This window comes from Rhinopithecus roxellana, chromosome 11 (assembly GCF_007565055.1).
Source record: "Rhinopithecus roxellana isolate Shanxi Qingling chromosome 11, ASM756505v1, whole genome shotgun sequence".
NCBI lineage: Eukaryota > Metazoa > Chordata > Mammalia > Primates > Cercopithecidae > Rhinopithecus > Rhinopithecus roxellana.
The window spans coordinates 2,120,534-2,134,458 of record NC_044559.1 but is presented as its reverse complement, the minus strand read 5'-3'; the positions used below and the strand labels follow the sequence as shown (position 1 = coordinate 2,134,458).

General features: G+C 41.0%; 1 protein-coding gene across 1 annotated transcript in view; it reads left to right on the top strand.

Annotated features, from left to right (window-relative positions):
- Positions 1-13,735, top strand: part of LOC104667786 (mitochondrial import inner membrane translocase subunit Tim23) — a 30,966-nt gene extending 17,231 nt beyond the window's left edge. Inside the window, exon 7 of the mRNA XM_010370343.1 lies at positions 13,207-13,735. Within this exon, the coding sequence (XP_010368645.1) occupies positions 13,207-13,322 (116 nt within the window). The 3' untranslated portion in view covers positions 13,323-13,735. The remainder of the gene's footprint in view (positions 1-13,206) is intronic.
- Positions 13,736-13,925: the final 190 nt, after the last annotated feature.

Here is a 13,925-nt window from a genome sequence, read left to right as displayed (position 1 = left end):
ATAAATTTTTACTAGTTTAGAAGCATACATTCAAGTAATGCCTAATTTAGCTTTTTTATTATGTTGATATATCTTTGGCTACTTAATTTTTATTTTTACCAAAATAATCAACATACATGATTTTTTAAGTCAAGGTTTTTATCTTTTTAACATCTGAAAGATTTTAATGATGTGCAACAGTGTTCTATACGTCTCACCTTAATTCCCTTTTCCCAAAGGCAACTTTTAATTTTTTTTTTTCTTTGGATATGGAGTCTCACTGTCACCCAGGCTGGAGTGCAGCAGCGTGATCTCAGCTCACTACAACCTCCACCTCCCGGGATCAAGCAATTCTCCCATCTCAGCCTCCTGAGTAGCTGGGACTGCAGGCATACGCCACCACATCTGGCTGATTTCTGTATTTTTAGTAGAGACAGGGTTTCACCATGTTGGTCAGGCTGGTCTCAAGCTCCTGACCTCAGGTGACCCACCCTTCTCCCTCCCAAGTGCTAGGATTATAGGCGTGAGCCACCATGCCCAGCTTATTTTAATATTTTTTTAAAACAGAGTCACTCTATCATCCAGGCTGGAGTGCAGTGGCACAATCAAGGCTCACTGTAGCCTTGACCTCCTGGGTTCAGGTGATCCTCCCATCTCAGCCTCCTGAGTAGCTGGGACTACAGGCACACGCCTCCACACCTAGCTAATTTTTTTTTTTTACAGAGATGGAGTCTCACTGTGTTGTCTCGGCTGGTCTTGAACTCCTGGGCTCAAGCAATCATCCTGCCTCAGCCTCCCAAGGTGCTGGGATTGCACGTGTGAGCCACCATGCCCAGGCTGCTTTAATTCATTATTTTTTATTTTCATGTTTCTAAATAATATTATTGTCTTGATTTTTCTTGACTTTTCAATCTTACATATAGTCTGTTGACTTCCAAGAGGAAAGCTGTGTTAACTCCTTTAAGAATTGTACAAAATATGCTTTTTTTGTACAAGAATTGTACAAAATACCACCTTTTCTTTGAGGCCATCTCTTAAACACTGTAGTACATACAGTTTTGTACATACATTTTAATTGTAGGATAAATTGCTAAAAATAAGTTACTTGAGCAAATTATCTGCATGCTTAAAACGTGAATGACTACTACCAAATGACCCTTCCAGTACTTGCTAACCTTTGCCAGTGTTGTCATCTACCATCACTTTTTTTTTTTTGTTTTTTGAGACAGAGTTTCACTCTTGTTGCCAGGCTGGAATGCAATGGCACAATCTAGGCTCACCACGACCTCCGCCTCCCGAGTTCAAGTGATTCTCCTACCTCAGCCTCCCGAGTAGCTGGAATTACAGGCGTGCACCACCATGCCCAGCTAATTTTTTGTATTTTTAGTAGAGACAGGATTTCTCCATGTTGGTCAGGCTGATCTCGAACTCCCGACCTCGGGTGATCTGCCCGCCTCTGCCTCCCAAAGTGCTGGCTCACAGGCGTGAGCCATCGCGCCTGGCCTACCATCACTTTTTTTTTTTTTTTTCGCTATTTTATTTTATTTTATTTATTTATTTATTTTTTATTATACTTTAAGTTCTAGGGTACATGTGCATAACGTGCAGGTTTGTTACATATGTATACTTATGCCATGTTGGTGTGCTGCACCCATCAACTCGTCAGCACCCATCAATTCATCATTTATATCATGTATAACTCCCCAATGCAATCCCTCCCACCTCCCCCCTCCCCATGATAGGCCCGGGTGTGTGATGTTCCCCTTCCCGAGTCCAAGTGATCTCATTGTTCAGTTCCCACCTATGAGTGAGAACATGCGGTGTTTGGTTTTCTCTTCTTGTGATAGTTTGCTAAGAATGATACCATCACTTTTTTTAAAGCTAGGTGGTGAACCGTTTTAATGTTTTACTTTGCTTTTTCCTGGTTGCTTATGAGATTGAGCACCTTTTTTTTGTTTAGTGGTTGGTGGCATACCCTTTCTGTATTTTTTTATCATATTGTTGGTTTGATTGATTTGTTGGAACAGTTTATGTATTATGGCAGTTAGCACTTTGCCGATTATATGTTTTACATGAATTTTTACTTCCTGGAAAAATGTTGATGGCGGTAACAGAAATGTAGAAAGCATCCAGAGGTTCTTTTTGGTATGTGACGTGTAATTGTCAAGGGCTGGTATTCAATTTAGACATTGATAAATAGAACCTCTTAACAATAACCTTAATGAGAGTTGCCTAATTTGTATATCCTTTTACCTTAAATGACTTTGTTTTTCAGCTGACTTTTTTATGGAAGGAAGACATAGGATTAACAGTATCAGGGTGTTTTGGAGAGGAAGGCATCGCCCGTATCCTTTGGTTTCTGAGGACTTATTTCTGAGAATATGTGACAAGGCTGCTCTAAAATTCCTAAGCTTATTGATGATAGCAAAACTACAGCTGTTTCTTTTCCAGTAGAGCACTGGTTATTACTGAATAGATTCTCATATGTCACAGGGAATCTAATAACATTTTACATTTTTGGAGAAAATTTATGTAATTCATTAAAGAAGCATTAGATCTGAATTAAAATCACATGAGTATCAGAGGTCTACCTTTAAATTAGCCTTTTGGGGCCGGGCACAGTGGCTCACACCTGTAATCTCAACACTTGGGAGGCCAAGGTAGGTGGATCATCTGAGGTCAGGAGTTCAAGACCATCCTGGCAAACATGGTGAAACCCTGTCTCTGCTAAAATACAAAAATTAGCTGGGCATGATAGCAGGTGCCTGTAATCCTAGCTAGTTGGGAGGCCGCGAGAAGGAATTGCTTGAACCCAGGAGGCAGAGGTTGCGGTGAGCAGACATCGTGCCACTGCACTCCAGCCTCAGTGATAGAATGAGTCTCCGTCTCAAAATGAAATGACATGATGTCATGAAATGAAATAATAATTGAATGCGGGTGGTGCACTCCAGCCTGGCCGATACAGCAAGTCTCTGTCATGAAATGAAGTGATGAAATGATGAAACAAATAATGATATGCCAGGTTTGGTGGCACACTCCAGCCTGGGTGACAGAGCGAGTCTCCATCCTGAAATGAAATGAAGAAATAAATGAAATGAATACTGAAATGAAAAAATGAAATAACAAAATGAAGTGCTGGGTGTGGTGGCACACTCCATCCTGGGCAATAGAGCGAGTCTCCATCTTGAAATGAAATACGAAATGCCGGGTGAAATGAAATGAAATGAATAATGAAATGCCTGGTGTGGTGGTACACTCCATCCTGGGTGATAGAGTGAGTCTGTGTCTTGAAATGAAATAACATGACATGACATGATGAGATGAAATAATGAAATGAAATGAATAATGAAATGCCGGGTGTGGTGGTGCACTCCAGCTTGGGTGATAGAGTGAGTCTTCATCCCGAAATGAAATGAAATGAAAAAATGATCAAATGAAATGATGAAATGAAATAATGAAATGAATAATGAAATGCTGGGTACAGTGGCACACTCTAGCCTGGGCAATAGAACAAGTCTCCATCTCGAAATGAAATGAAAAACGAAATGGCGATATGAATAATGAAATGAAATGAAAAACTGAAATAGATGAAATGAAATAATGAAATGCTGGGTGCAGTGGTGCACTCCAGCCTGGGCGATAAGAGTGAGTCTCTGTCTCGAAATGAAATGCAATGGGATGAAATGAAATGAAGAAATGAAATAATGAATAATGAAATGCCAGGTGAAATGAAATGAAGAAATAATGAAATGAAATGAATAATGAAATGCTGGGTGTGGTACTGCGCTCCAGCCTGGGTGATAGACTCCATTTTGAAATGAAATGAAAGAAATGACATGATGAAGTAAATATGAAATGAAATATGAAATGCCGGGTGTGGTGGCTTATGCTTATAATCCTAGCACTTTGGGAGGCCGAGGCGGGCGGATCACCTGATGTCAGGAGTTCAAGATCAGCCTGGCCAACATGGTGAAACCCCGTCTCTACTAAAATACAAAAATGAGCCTGGCATGATGGCAGGTGCCTGTAATCCCAGCTAGTTGGGAGGCTGAGAGAGGAGAATTGCTTGTACCCAGGAGGTAGAGGGTGCAGTGAGCAGAGATCACACCACTGCACTCCAGCCTGGGCGATAGAACAAGTCTCCATCTCGAAATGACATGATGAAATGAAATAATGAAATTAATAATGAAATGTGGGTGGCACACTCCAGCCTGGGTGATAGAGCAAGTCTCTGTCATGAAATGAAATGAGAAATGAAATACGAAATGAATAATGAAATGCTGGGTGCACTCCAGCCTGGGCGATAGAGCAAGTCTACATCATGAAATTGAAAAATGAAATAGATGAAATGAAAAAATGAAATAATAAAATGAATAATGAAGTGCCAGGTGTGGTGGTGCACTCCAGACTGGGCGATAGAGCAAGTCTCTGTCTTGAAATGAGATGAAATGAAGTGAGAAATGAAATGATGAAATGAAATACAAAATGCCAGGTGAAATGAAATGAAATGAATAATGAAATGCCAGGTGTGGTGGCGCATTCCAGAGATGAAGAGCGAGTCTTCATCTCAAAATGAAACTAAATGAAATGATAAAATGAGTAATGAAATGCTGTGTGAAATGAAATGAATAATGAAATGCCAGATGCAGTGGCACACTCCTCCCTGGGTAATAGAGCGAGTCTCTGTCTCGAAATGAAATGACGTGATATGACATGGCATGATGAAATGAAATAAATGCCAGGTGTGGTGGTGCACTCCCAACTTGGGCAATAGTGAGTCTTCATCTCTAAGTGAAATGAAATGATGAAATGAATAATGTAATGCCAGGTGCGGTGGTACACTTCAGCTTGAGCAGTAGAGCAAGTCTGTGTCTCGAAATGAATTGAAATGAAATAAATGAATAATGAAATGCCGGGTATGGTGGTGCACTCCAGCCTGGGCGATTGAGCGAGTTTCCATCTCGAAATGAAATGAAATGAAGTGAAGAAATGAAATAATGAAATGAATAATGAAATGCCAGGTGTGGTGGCACACTCCAAGCCTGGGTGATAGAGTGAGTCTCCATCTTGAAATGAAATGAAATGAAATGAAATAATGAAATGAAATATGAAATGCTGGGTGTGGTGGCTCATATCTGTAATCCTAGCACTTTGGGAGGCCGAGGCGGGTGGATCACCTGAGGTCAGGAGTTCAAGACCAACCTGGACAACATGATGAAACCCCATCTCTACTAAAATACAAAAATTGGCCGGGCATGATGGTGGGTGCCTGTACTCCCAGCTACTTGGGAGGCTGAGAGAGGAGAGTCACTTGAACCCAGGAGACGGTGGTTGCCGTGAGCCGAGATTGCGCCAATGCACTCCAACCTGGGCAGCTGAGCAAGACTCCGTCTCTAAAAAAAAAAATAAAAATAAAGGAATAAAATAAATAAATAAATAAATAAATAAGCCTGTTTGATCTGATAGCTGCTAGTTTTTTCCTCATGATCTTTCTCCTAAAATAGCCCTGTACCTACTGTGTTGAGCCTTTTTTTTTTTTTTTTTTTTTTTTTTTTTTTTTTTGACAAGGTCTCAGACTAGAGTACAGTGGTGTGATCATGGCCCACTGCTACCTCTGCCTCCTGGGTTCAAGTGATGCTCCCATCTCAGCTTCCCAAGATGCTAGGACTACAGGCACACACCACCATGCCTGGCAATTTTTTGTGTGTTTTTTTGTAGAGACGGAGTTTCACCATGGTGCCCAGGCTAGTCTCAAACTCCTGAGCTCAAGCAATCCACCGCCACTTGGCCTCCCAAGTATTGGGATTAGAGGTGTGAACCACTGTGCCCAGCCCCCTCTTTTTAAAAATGTCTGTATTTAAAGAGTACATTGGGAGTTGGAAATAGTTTAGGTCAGCAGGGATTAGCCATTCCCTGAATGTAAACTTCTTCACTTGTGCTATACTTAGAGTGCCTAAGGTCATTTCCAAATCCATGAATCTGGAAGTTGAAGTTGTATTTGTATTCCCACCACACAAAATTTATGTCTGTGCCCTGTCTTCTTGGGTCTGTTTTTAACCAGAAATTAATAAGACATTGATTTGCCTTGTTAGAGTGATTTCAGTGTTTCGAGTTATTAAAACAGGAAGTGTGAGCCCATGTTGGAATTCTGGATCAGCAGATTATTTACCTCTTCCACAATTGCAATGGAAATTGAAATCTATTTGTCACATGACACAGAATTAATGAGTATTCTTTTTTGCTTTTTCTCTTCTGAGCCAAGAGCTTTCTTTTCATAATTTATGTTGGAGGTGTTCCAGACTATGTTATGTTACTACTGCAAGAAGGTCCTTGCCATAGAAAGTTAGACTGTCATTTCTTTTGATAATATCAAATATTCAGCCTTTTCCTCTGTCTTAAGAATGCATATAATATGCCTTAAATTAGATGCTAACTCAGTACATTCTTACATTCAGGGCTGCCCTTAAGGAGATACCGTAGTGGCTTCCCTTATGTAAGAAAATGGAGTGGAGGGGGTGAGCTGGAGCTTCTGTTGGGCTAGAAACACCTCCCACTCAACTCCAGCCATTTGCCACTCTGTATAGTGAGTGTACTTCATTTATTCAGAAGAAGCTGGGATCCCAGATTTTTATGTGAAATCTTCTGTTTTTAAAATATTTGATCTTTTTCAACATAATTTGGCCCAACAAAACTGTTGCTGGCTTGGTGCTGCCCTTGTGCTGCCAATTGAAGTTTAACATTTGCCTAACCCTAAAGACTTTCAAAGTGAAATTATTTTTAGGTTCTTAACAAGGTTTTTCTATGCCAAGGTAAAATTTCCAAGGGCATATGAGGTATTTACTGTCTCACTCAGAGTTCTGTTTAAGTGAGCACATGGGCATGCTTGTTGGAGAAAGTGTTGTGAGCTCTTATGGATAAAGTTTGAAATGCAACCTATTTTCAATAAAAAAAAAAAAAAAGCCTCTCAGATATTTCAGGAAAACTTAGATTTTACAATCCTTTTAAGACTTAAGACTTTCAGGTCTGTGAAGTAAAAATGCTACCTGATATTTGTGGTGGATGAATTACTGAAAAACAGAATTCCTCAGTGAATCAGGTGTCTGATGAATAATAAACCAACCTAACCAAAAAAAGCTGCCTTTCAGAGGGAAGAATATAGAACGTGTAGTTAATTAAGCTATTTAAAACAGAAATGTTAGGCCTGGCACGGTGGCTCACGCCTGTAATCCCAGCACTTTGGGAGGCCAAGGTGGGCAGATCACGAGGTCGGGAGATCGAGACCATCCTGGCTAACACAGTGAAACCCCATCTCTACTGAAAATACAAAAAATTATCCGCGCGTGGTGGTGGGCACCTGTAGTCCCAGCTACTATGGAGGCTGAGACAGGAGAATGGCACGAACCCAGCAGGCGAGGCTTGCAGTGAGCTGAGATTGCACCACTGCACTCTAGCCTGGGCAACAGAGCAAGACTCCATCTCAAAAAAAAAGAAATGTTATGAAAAATTTGGAAATATTTGTCACTAGCTGTACGACCTTTTGAAAAAGGTCCACTTAATACTGTGCTCATCTATACAATTAGGGTATGATGATTATCAATTTACAGGATTGTGATGCATTTTAAATGAAACAAGTTCCATGAAGTGCTTATTGCTGAAGGTATAATTCAGTGAATGTTCGTTCCTTTTATTAGAGCAGAATTTGGTATTTTATTTTCACCTAAGCCATTTTGGTTCAGTTCTTAAGGTTTTATTTTTTTTAAGTTGAATGGTGTTTAGTGTGCCCATGTTCATAATGGCATATTATTCACAAGAGCCATATAGGCTAGGTGTGGTGGCTCATGTCTGTAATCCCAGCACTTTGGGAGGTCAATGTGGGCAGATTGTTTGAGTCCAGGAGTGCAAGGGCAATATGGGGAAACCCTGTCTATACAAAATATTAGCCGGACTTGGTGGTGGGCACCTGTAGTCTCAGTTACTGGGAAGGCTGAGATGGGAGAATCACCTGAGCCCAGGAGGTCAAGGCTGTAGTGAGCATTGATTGTGCCACTGCACTCTAGCCTGGGTGACAGAGTGAGACCCTGTGTCAAAAAAAAAAAAAAAAAAGATAGCCTCTAAGTGGCCAAGGCAAGCAGATGGGCAGATTGCTTGAGCCCAGGAGTTGGAGACTATCCTGGACAACATAGCTACTGAAAACACAAAAAATGAGCTAAGCATGGTGGTACATGCTACTCCCAAGGCTGAGGTGGGAAGATCACTTGAGCTTGGGGAGATCAAGGCTGCATTGAGCCATGATCACACCATTGCACTACAGCCTGGGTGACAGGAGCAAGACCCTGTCTCAAAAAAAGAAAAATGTGGTATATACATAAAATAGAATATTATTCTGCCTTTAAAAAGAAGGAAATTCTGACAGATGGTAAGACATAGATGAACACTGGGCACATTATGCTACATAAGCCATCTACAAAAAAATACTGTGTGATTCTACTAATGTGAGGTACTTAGAATAGTCAGATTCATACAGATAAAAAGTAGAATGGAAGACGGCCGGGATGGGGTGTAGTTATTGTTAAATGGGCAAAGAGTTTCAGTTTTGTAAGATGAAAAGAGTCCTCTGAAGATAGATATTGGTACACGGAGCACCGTGGCTCATGCCTGTAGTCTCAACACTTTGGGAGGCTGAGGCGGGAGGATTACTTGAGCCCAAGAGTTCAAGACCAGCCTAGGTAACATAGGGAGACCTCATCTCTACAGAAAATAAAAAATTTATCCTGGCATGGGGGTGCATACTTGTAGTCCTACCTACTTAGGAGGCTGTTTTGGGAGGATCACTTGAGCTCAGAAGGTCTAGGCTGCAGTGAGCCTTTACCACACCACTGCACTCCAGCCTGGGCGACAGTGAGACCTTGTCTCAAAAGAAAAAATAAAGGAAAAGTAGATGTTGGTAGCACAGCGGTGTGAATGTACTTAATGCCTCTGAAATGTACACTTAAAAATGGTTAAGGTGGTAAATTTTATGTTACATGTATTGTACCATAATTCTTAAAAAAGTTTTTTTAAAATTTTAAGACTGCTAAACAGTTCCCAACAGTGGTATTTAGTAGTCATGTTAGTATGTAGGTAATACTGTTCCTCTAGAGCAGGAGCCATCAACTCATGCTGGCCAGCTGCCTGTTTATTTGCTGTGTGAAGGCTAAGAATGTGTTTTACAGTTTTACATTTTTCAGTTAAATTTTAAATAGTTATATAAGTACCTACATAACAATAGCCTTTGACCCTCAAAGCCTAAAATGTTTACTATGTGGCCCTTCTAAGAAAGATATATGCTAATCTGTGCTTTAAAGTCATTGTCATTTGAATGCATTAGTTCTGCCACTCACCAGCCCTGTATCCCACAAGCAAGGCACTTAAATATTCTGGGCCTCATTTTCTCATGTATAAAAGAAGTGGTGCTTGCCTATCACTTTGGAAGAACTACATAAGGTTCCCAAAATACGGGAGGTAAAACTGAAACACAAGTCATATTTGCTTTGCTTTATAGAGATTGACCATTTGCCTTATTTGGTTACTCTGTTCAAAGCAAGTACCTTTGCTTATCAACCTCCTGTGCTTAGTTGTGTAGAGTTGTTTGAGTAAAGAAACCCTAAGAGACCCTTAAACTTGCAAACAGATCAACCAATTGGGAAACCCTGGAATTAATGGAAACAGTTAAAATTAGAACATGGCTGGTATGTGGTAAAAGGCCACCCTTGAGTAAAGATTCGCTATGTGTTAAGTACAAACACCAATGTTAAGTGTCTTCTTGTTGGAGATGATTTTTTTTCTCTTTGGCTTTTAAGAAGTAACTTCATTGATTTGAACTAAGTTTTTGATTAATTTGGCAAGAAAATAGAAAGCTTTTGGGGGAGTAAATTATTTAATATGTTACTGGTGTCCCAAATACCTTTTTTTTTTTTTTTTTTTTTTTTGGAGACAGAGTCTTCCTGTATTGCCCAGGCTAGAGGCTAGAGTCCAGTGATGCGATCTTTGCTCACCGCAACCTCCACCCACCAGGTTCAAGCGGTTCTTTTGCTTCAGCCTCCCACATAGCTGGGATTACAGGTGCCCGCCACCATGGCCGACTAATTTTTGTATACTTAATAGAGACGGGGTTTCACCATGTTGGCCAGGCTGGTCTTGAACTCCTAATCTCAAGTGATACGCCCACCTTGGCCTTCCAAAGTGCTGGGATTACAGGCATGAGCCACCATGCCAGGCCTTTTTAAAATTTTTTTTGTTTTTATTGTTTGAGACCAGGTCTGGCTTTGTTGCCCAGGCTGAAGTACAGTGGCACGATCTTGGCTCACTGCAACCTCCACCTCCTAGGCTCAAACAATCCTCTCACCTCAGCCTCCCAAATATCTGGGACTGCAGATGCATGCCACCACACCTAGCTAATTCTTTACATTTTTTGTAGAGCTGGGGTTTCACTATGTTGTCCACGCTGGTCTTGAACTCCTGGGCTCAAGCAGTCCGCCCACCTTGGCCTTCCAAAGTGGTGGGATTACAAGTGTGAGCCACTGCATCTGGCCCCCAAGTGTCTTAAAGCCTTATAGATTCCATTGTCACTATGTTACCCCTAGTGCATATGCCAAAGAGGATTCCCAGGGAAGCTTGTTATTTGATAGCTGAGAACTAATGTGAGAATCCTTCCATAATGGCCAAGTAGATACCATGTTCTTAGAATGCACAAAGCAAAGAACCGGCTAGAAGCAGTGGTTTTGCAGCTCTTTCCAAAGCCCATGGACTGACTTCACAGTCTTGTGGATTATTGACTATAGGTTCAGGGGAGTTAATCTGAAGTTGAATGTGTGGTTATAGGAAATAATTTCTGCAAAAGTATTGTGTTTTCAACTACCGGCCCGTCATCATTTTTCCACTGACAAACAGCGGTGAGGGCACCTTGGCTATTGCTTGGTTTTATGTTCAGAATGGGGTTTTGAGTTACTACATTTTGGCTACCTGCTTGGAAGAATCCTTATTACACTCAAAATTAGATCTAATAACTGAGCCATAGCAATGCTGTTGCAGATACCTTTAGCATTTATTCTCCTGTGCCTCATAGTTAATAATTTCCACATTAGGAATTTGGTCTAATTATAGTTCACTTTCAGTTCTGCAGCTTTTTACTGATTTATTAGGCAGAGACATGAGGTTGATCCTTATTAAACTGAACAGATTATTTTGAGTGTACACTATTTTCCAATTATTACAATTTTTCAACCACACTGAATACAGTTAGAAGTTTAACTGCTCTGCCTATAGTCTGAATATGGTAAGTTCACAAAGAGATGATGTGAACGTCAAGAAGATACCTCACATTATACTTTTAGTGGGGTTTTTTGGGACTTCCTAAAAATATTTTTGGTCCCCCTACACATGTTTGACAGCTGTTTTATAGATAATGTCTGCAGTTTCTGTTTGAGAGAGATAATTATGACACTTAGCATTGGAAAACTAGGAAGAACGTAAGCAGGTCAGCTATCAGAAGTCTTCAGACTGGAGAGATTCCTGGAGGGGGAGTGGCCCTTTAATCCATCAGCTGAAGCCATCTGGTAGGACACTCATTGCAGAAATGGTTCTGAAATGTTCTAACTCAGCAACATCACTGAATGTCACAGAATTGACAGACACAGAACTAAAGGGCCTCTAGCCACCCCCACAACTCCTCTGTACCCTTGTCTCCCTAACACATGACTTGGAACAAATACACTCTAGGTACAGATATGGCTACCTGAAGTTTATGATCCCTACTCATGGAGCTGCATGAGGACATCACATTTTTTAAAAAGCTGCTTTGGGCACCCCCATTCCTGAGAAGTGTCATAGCTTGGTTTCCCTTTGCTACATAACGTTTGTAAGACTAACATTGAATAACCATACACAGTTGGGGCATTTTCTATTTTGAGAAATTTATTTGTAGCTTCCTCTTATTTACACTTGGGGACTATTTTTAAGTAACTGATTGAAATATTTTTGTTTCTCCATTGCAAGTGAAATCCTTGTTGCTTGCTAATCTTTTGCCATATATAGAATTGTTCACTTGTTTTCACTTGTAGTTCAATATCTGTAATTCTTGAATTCTTTTCAGCTAGCACAATGCTAGGTGTCCCTCACTGCTTAATAATTGTGGGAGATTGATGCGTCAGTGTGCAAAGTGGGGGGTGGTCACTAGCACCTAACTCAAAGTGTGATTATAGCTATCTTACCACTTTTTTTTTTTTTTTTTTTTTTTAAGACAGGGTCTCACTCTGTCACCCAGGCTGGAGTGCAGTGGCATAATCTCAGCTTACTGCAGCCTGAACCTCCTGGGCTCAAGCGATCCTCCTACCTCAGCCTCCCAAATAGCACATGCCACCCCACTGAGCTAATTTTTCTATTTTTTGCAGAGACAGGGTTTTGCCGTGTTGCCTAGGTTATTGTCAATTCCTGAGCTCAAGCCTGCCTCAGCCTCCCAAAGTGCTGGGATTACAGGTGTGAGCCACAACGCCTGGCCATCACTAATCTTCAAGGTTAATATTTGGAGGATCCATCCAGAGTCCAAAAGTTGTTAATACTCTTTCCAAATAGGGTGCCACGTTGTTTACATTACAGTCTTAAATCCATTGACAGTGCTAGTGGAGTTCTAAATCATATTACTAGCAGGAAATGACTGTTGTAGTTGCAGCTCCAGTAATAAACTGCCATAGGAACAAGTTGGAAAGTAGGGGGGAAAAATGTGAAGATGAAAATGTCAAGTCATATGTATTACACAAGTGGTATTACTTTAAAAACTATCTCCTTTTTGAGATGGAGTATTGATTTATTTAAAAAATGGTCTCTCCCCATTTCACAGTACTTTTTATTTTTTTTGACGGAGTCTCACTTCTCTCACCCTGTTGCCCAGGCTGGAGTGCAGTGGTATGATCTCGGCTCACTGCAACCTCAGCCTCCAAGTAACTGGGACTATAAGCACACATCACCACACCCAGCCAATTTTTTTGAATTTTTAATAGGGTTTCAGTAGGTTGGCCAGGCTGCTTGAACTCCTGACCTCAAGTGATCCACCTGCCTTGGCCTCCTGAAGTGCTGGGATTACCTGAGCCACCATGCCCAGCTCATTTCACAGCACTTTTTATTTAACCCTATCATGCTAGGGCACTATGCAATATATGGCTGTTTCATTTTCCTTTTGTCTCTTTTTCCCAGGTGGTCTTCGAGGGATAGCACGAGGTGGTCTGACAGGACTAACACTTACCAGCCTCTATGCACTGTATAATAACTGGGAGCACATGAAAGGCTCTTTGCTCCAACAGTCACTCTGAAGATTTTGCCAACTCATGAATGGAGGACACTTAGTATCTAGATCATTTTATAAGACAGTCTGGAGTTATCCTCTGTCTCCTACCTACAATTAGTTTGAAAAATTGGAGATTCTGATTTGCTGTGATGAAAATCCTGGATGGTTGACCAAGACTGGCACTTGTTGCAGCCATTAGTGAGTTGAAGCCAAAGCCCTTTGGTGACTCACTGAGAACCATGGTTCTCTTCTCCTCTGGAGAAGATCTTGCACATATCTCTTCTCCCCCATGAACTAGAAAACCACTTACTCCCAGAATTCAGGTCGTGCTTGTCAGTACTATATCACCAAGTCTGTTCATTTAATGATCCAAAACTGTAATATCGCACTGTGTTCCAAATAAAGGGTAAAAACAACTAAAGTTGTAACTCCAACACAGAAACATAGTGGTTGTCTCAATTTAAAAGTATCTACCTGGGTATAAAGTGAAAGGTACTCTCGGCATTTTCTGTCCCAATTAAGGCAAAACAACATCTTCATGTTTGTGTTGAAATGAGCTACTGGTGGCTGGGTGCAGTGGCTCACGCCTGTAATCCCAGTACTTTGGGAAGCCAAGGCAGGAGGATCA